The 6000-nt window shown below is 55.6% G+C and overlaps 1 protein-coding gene across 1 annotated transcript; it reads left to right on the top strand.

Annotated features, from left to right (window-relative positions):
• The first annotated feature begins 289 nt into the window (after nt 1-289).
• Nucleotides 290-5784, top strand: LOC101880218 (WD repeat-containing protein 73). Its single transcript, XM_034073408.1, is given in 9 exon segments — nt 290-335; nt 668-735; nt 861-949; nt 1613-1701; nt 2279-2346; nt 3120-3278; nt 4075-4373; nt 4375-4450; nt 5417-5784. Coding segments are annotated over 9 exon segments (1128 nt in total). The 5' UTR covers nt 290-294; the 3' UTR covers nt 5656-5784.
• Nucleotides 5785-6000: the final 216 nt, after the last annotated feature.

Raw genomic sequence — 6000 nt, 5'->3', positions numbered from 1 at the left:
CACCGCACACACCTCACACCGCTCTCCTCACACCTCACACCCCTCACACCTCACACCTCACACCGCACACCTCGCACACCTCACACCGCTCTCCTCACACCGCTCTCCTCACACCTCTCCCTCCTCTCCCCCTCATGGCGGCGGTCTCGCCCCGCGCTCCCCTCAGCGCCGCCGGCTCCATCCGGTTCCAGCCGGTCCGGAGCCGCCCTCCGGCGGGTGGGGAACGTCACTGAGACGCGCCGCCGAGTGACGTCAGCGCCGCGGAGTGACGTCAGAGCTGCGCCGCGCCGTGCAATGGAGAGGATGGATGAGTGGCTGGTGCTGTCGCTGAGCCAGTGAGTGAGGGTCGGATCCCATTCCCGTTCCCGTTCTCGTTCCCGTTCCCATTCCCATTCCCGGTCCGTTCCCATTCCCGTTCCCCTTCCCGTTCCCATTCCCATTCCTGTTCCCATTCCCGGCCCCGTTCCCATTCCCTGTCCCGTTCCCATTCCTGTTCCCGTTCCCGTTCCCATTCCCATTCCTGCTCCCATTCCCTTTCCCGGTCCCGTTCCCGTTCCCTGTCCCGGTACCGTTCCCATTCCCGTTCCCATTCCCATTCCCGTCCCATTCCCGGTCCCGTTCCCATTCCCGTTCAGCCGCCGCTCTCTCCCCCTCCGTGTCCCTGCAGGTACGAGGACCTGCACGCCTTCCAGCTCCAGGCGCCCACCCGCTTACTCGAATGGGCTCCGGGGAACCGTGAGTGCTCATTGTTCCTGTGGGGATCCATGGGGAAGGGCCCTGGGGTCGGCACAGGACCGGGTAGCCCCACACCACTGGTCTATGGCCATCACCGTGACCCTGTGCCTCCCACCCACCCCAAGGTGTGTTCGTGGCCGGGTATGGTGATACCGGTAAGAACGAGATCCTACAGCTGCTGCCGCCGCCACCGATACGGGATGTGGTGACCAAGGTGGGTGCTGTGGGCAGGAGGGCACCGCATCCCTCTGTGCCCCTCGGCTTGGGGTCCTCAGGAGCGAGACAAGGATGGGGGGCACAGGGTGGGATCTGGTCCCTGTTGCTCTGCCCAGGGCTTGGCTGGGCTGTGAGCACAGAGGGAAAAGGGTTTAAGGGGTGATGTAGATGAAGGGGGTGCTCTGGAGAGGGGCTCTGCATCAGGGACTGCAGTGATAGGACAAGGGGTGATGGGTTCAGACTGAAACAGGGGAAGTTCAGGTTGGAGATAAGGCAGAAGCTGTTCCCTGGGAGGGTGCTGAGGCACTGGCACAGGGTGCCCAGAGAAGCTGTGGCTGCCCCATCCCTGGCAGTGTTCAAGGCCAGGTTGGACACAGGGGCTTGGAGCAGCTGCTCCTGTGGCAGGGGTTGGAGCTGGAGGAGCTTTAAGGTCCTTTCCAACCCAAACCAGTCTGGGATTTTTATGATATGATTCTTGACAGGAGGTTTCTGCAGCTTCTCTTTAACCTTTTGTGGTCCCTCAGTCCTACAGCTCCTGTTGAATCAGGCATTGCTGGGCAGGCAGAAGAGAGTGGCTGTGTCTGTGTCTCTTTTCAGGGTAACCAACCACACCAAACTGCATTGATAAGTGATCAGAAATCCCTTTGCTTCTGGTTTCTAGAGCCTGTTTCCAGAGAGAGAATTCAAGCTGGAATGTGGTGGATTTTCCGACCGCCCCATATACAGCCTGAAGTGTGTGCCTGGCACCAGGTAAGGCATTGAGGTCCTTCCAGAGCATATTGGAGATGCAGAAGGAGCTCATCCACTGGGAGAAAGCTCCTTTTCCTTCCTTGCTTCCTGACCTAGCTGTGAGAGTACAGAGGGGAGCTGCTGGCCAGTGCCATGGAGTGCTCCTCCCAGCACCTTGTCTTGGTGTTTGGAGAGGAGCAATGACTTGGGGTGCTCATGAGAATGGATTGCAGCCCTGCCAGCCCCAGGGGCTCTGTGTGTGTGTTCACAAAGGTTCCCTTTCCTGCTGTTAGACCCAGCAAACCCACTTCCCTCTGGCTGATTCATTTCACCCCTTCAGCTCTCTCCTCCTACATGAGCCCCTAATGCTACTTTGGGGCTCTGCACCATCCTTAGTCTAGCACTTATGGAATATGTGTTAATTCAATGCCATTCCCTGGGACTGTCTTTACCCTGGTGTGAGGAGTTCCAGGATTCTGGTCCTTCCAGCCCTTGCTATGCTCCAAGCACAGGGAAAAGCCTCTGAGCACAGGAGGAGCAGCTTGTCCCAGGCTCTTCTCTGCTCCTGAAGAGTTGTATGGGGTTCTTGTTCTTTCAGCTTGCTGGTGACCAGTGGCCCACGAGACAGCTCCCTCCAGCTCTGGAAGGTGTCAGCAGAGGACTCGAGTAAGGAACAGACAACGTTTTCTCGGTGTAGTTTTGCAATGCAGTCTTTTCATGGAGCATCTTTAGCTTCCCCTTTTGCTTGGCTATAAAAGGAGGAGAGGAGCACCAGTCCCATTAGGTAACATCCTGAGTGACTGCCCTTGCATGGCAGGGCATAGAGAAGGGCACAAGGGAAGTGTCTGTGCCAACTCTGGTGGCTTGGAAAGATGGGGACTTGCCAGCATAAACCTCCTAAGGGAATTAGGAGATTTAGGCCTCTCACAGTGGCTTTCCACTTAGTTGTAAGCTCTTAAGCATACAAACAAGCCTCTTCCTTATCCATTTGGCACAGTGTTACCTTTGAAATCCAAAGGTTGGAAATAAAAGAGCTCCTTACACTGCTATTCAGGTTATTCCATGAAACACCTCAGTTCTCCTCTCTCTGCCTTAGAAAAAAGGGTTGTTGTTGCCTTGGTACAGCAAATTGGGAAACAGCAAATTGGGAAACACTGAAACCACCAGAAAGGAAGTGCAAAACATTGTTGAAAGCTTTCTTATGCTTCCTCCTTGAAAATCAGCATCTTGCTTCACGACTTCCCATGTGTTTGGCTGGATTTGCCATGGTAATCCTGGCTGGATGTATTGGCACAGTGGGTTTATTCTGGTGAGGGCTTTTAGTCGTAATTGGCTTCCTTATTGCTTTAGTAGGTCACTTTTAGCTTTGTGAAACAGCTTAATCTCGGGGATTACTTGACTCCTGATGTGCTTTACAGCTGCTCTTCTCTCCCAAACAGATGTCATTAAACCTGTAAGTGCCATACCTACAGAAAATGGGCATCCGTGGGCTAGAATTGCAACCACAGCAGCCAGAGCGCAGTGGGTCCTGCATGGATCAACCCTTGACAGTGTCCACATTACAGAGGTGGAATCGAGGAAGAATATCTACGTGGCAGGTATTCCAGTTAACTGTCTGCTGGGGCAAAGCTTTGGGTAGAGCAAGAGGAACTGCTCAGGCAGCAAACACTTCACTGCACGGGTGCTTCCCAACACATGCCCAAGGGTATAAAGATGTATCTCGAAAGAAGTTACCATGCTCTGGGCTGTCTCCAGCTTCTCACTACTCCCATGACAGTGATTCCTCAGGCTTCTGCCCAGATCTGAGTCCTAAGAGAGCAGCACAGATGGTTTCAGTGCACAGAATTGGGTTAGCAGAGGGATGCTGCTGCATGCATTGGCCCAGACAAGGCAGGTGCTGGCCTCAGAATCACATCACTCACAGGCATCAGTTTACTCCTGAGTGAGCTCTGTGTGACTCTGTGTTATCCTTGGGCAGGTTCAAGCCATTCCCCTTGGCCTGGCCCTCCAGGCCCTTGTCCCAAGCCCCTCTCCAGCTTTCCTGCAGCCCCTTTAGGCACTGGAGCTGCTCTCAGCTCTCCCCTTCAGGAGCCTTCTCTTGCCCAGGCTGCCCCAGCCCAGCTCTCAGCCTGGCTCCAGAGCAGAGCATCTCCATGGCCTCCTCGGGCCTCACTCCAACAGCTCCACATCCCTCCTGTGTTGGGAACACCAGAACTGCACAGTGCTGCAAGTGGGGTCTCACAAGAGCAGAGCAGAGAGGCAGAGTCCCCTCCCTCAACCTGCTGCTCACACTGGGGGTGCATCCCAAGGACACAGTGCTCTGAAAGCCACCCCAAAGGACAAGGCTCAGACAAATGCTCCTCACACCACCTGAGATGCTCCTCTCTTTCCTAGCCCCCAGCAGCAGCGAGAAGCTCAGTGGCCTGGCCTTCCTGGACTGCAACACCTTGCTCCTGTGCTGTGCCAATGGGCAGCTGTACCTGGGTGATGTTCGACAGCCGGAGGCTCCCTTGGAGGCTGTGTCTGTGCCCTGGGAGCTGGGTGACGAGCGGTGGTGCATGGGAGTCAGGCAGACAGCTCCAGGCTCTGCATCAAGCTCCCATCCCATAGCTTGCCTCTCCAACAGAGGCCACATCACTCTCACAGATGTAAGGAAACCCTTGGAGCATTTGGCCTCAGCAAAGTGCAGTGTTTCCCTCGCCCAGCCCTAATGCAGAATTCCTGTGTGTGTCCTGGGCTCCTGCTCTGGAAGGCTGCCTTGCCATTTCAGGTATGTGCTTTGGGGCCCAGAGCTCCCTTTCTGGAGGCTTTTTTGGAATCGTAGAATGGTTTGTGCTGACGGGAGCTTAAATCCCATCCAGCTCCAACCCCTGCCACAGGCAGGGACCCCTTCCACTGGAGCAGCTGCTCCAAGCCCCTGTGTCCAACCTGGCCTTGAGCACTGCCAGGGATGGGGCATCTACCTCTTCCTTGCACTGAAGTCCCAGTTCCACCCTCCCAGGGAACAGCTTCTGCCTTATCTCCAACCTGAACTTGCCCTGTTTCAGTCTGAACCCATCACCCCTTGTCCTATCACTGCAGTCCCTGATGAAGAGCCCCTCTCCAGCATCCCTGTAGCCCCTTCAGACACTGGAAGCTGCTCTGAGGTCTCCGCGCAGCTTCTCTTCTCCAGGCTCAACAGCCCCAATGTTCTCAGCCTGGCTCCATACAGGAGCTGCTCCATCCCTCTTATGCAGACAGGGGACAGTCTGAGCTGTGTCTATCAGTTCCCCTCCACCTCAAACACCCCAGGCAGGGGGGGCTGTTCAGAGCTGTCCCTGGAGCCAACAGACCTGGGAGCTCAACATCCTCTGCTGCTTCTTCTCCCCAACAACCACAGATGGAGCCTGGCTGGGTTTGGGGGGGCTCCAGCTTCCCTCCCAACACCCCGAGCTCTCTGCACACACTGCCCTGACGGTGCCAGTGACCTCCTGGCTGCAGGGACACTGCTGATAACAGCTGGGCAGCACAAGCTGCCTCATAGCCAGAGCATTGCAAAACCCAAGCAGCAAATGTGGAAGCTGGGGGATTTTGGCCTGCATTCACCTCAGCAGCTGGGAGCTCAAGGCAAGCTCCTCAGAGGCTTTGGCTGCTTTGCTGTCACAGGTTTCCAGGCTGAGCCTTTGTCCTGCTTTCTGGCTCAGCAGCTCTGGAACAATGTGATTGACTTGGGGTGTCTCTTGTTCCTTTCCCTCAGGTTTCGATGGGGCTGTGCACGTGTATGACACTGGGAGCTGGGACAGCTCCACCAGCCCAGCACAACCAACCTTTGTCCACAAAGGCCACATGTTTGGTGAAGAGGACAGCAATGGAGAGCCCCCCCTGCTCACAGCTCACACGTGGCACCCACAGAAACCAAGAACATTGCTGTCAGCAGCCAGCGATGGTACCCTGCACATCTGGGACTGGGTTCAGCCCAAAGGGACGCGTGGGTAGCTTGTACTTGTGAGCTGCGAGGTGTTTCCTGTCTATGTGTAGGCTGGGAGGTGGCCATTTACATGCACAGACAGTGATGAGCTGCTTGTAGTGAACACAACCAACTGCAAAGAGCTCTTTGGAAACAGATCTGAACTCTCGATGCTGTGAGTTGTTCTGTCTCCCATAGCAGTGTAGTAGTCTGCTTGTATCTACTGACAGCGAACATCCTGCCCCTGTTTTATCATAGCCCTGCCTTGTCACACATGTGCTTTTCAGAAGCCAAGAGCCACCACAAAAGGAGTAGCTGGAGGAAACAGGCTGCTCTGTGGTGTATTTAACCCACTGCCTCCCATCCTGCAGCAC

This window comes from Melopsittacus undulatus (assembly GCF_012275295.1).
Source record: "Melopsittacus undulatus isolate bMelUnd1 chromosome 2 unlocalized genomic scaffold, bMelUnd1.mat.Z SUPER_2_unloc_2, whole genome shotgun sequence".
In the NCBI taxonomy this organism is placed as follows: domain Eukaryota; kingdom Metazoa; phylum Chordata; class Aves; order Psittaciformes; family Psittaculidae; genus Melopsittacus; species Melopsittacus undulatus.
Note: the sequence above shows the minus strand (reverse complement) of the source record. Positions and strands in the feature narration are given on the sequence as shown.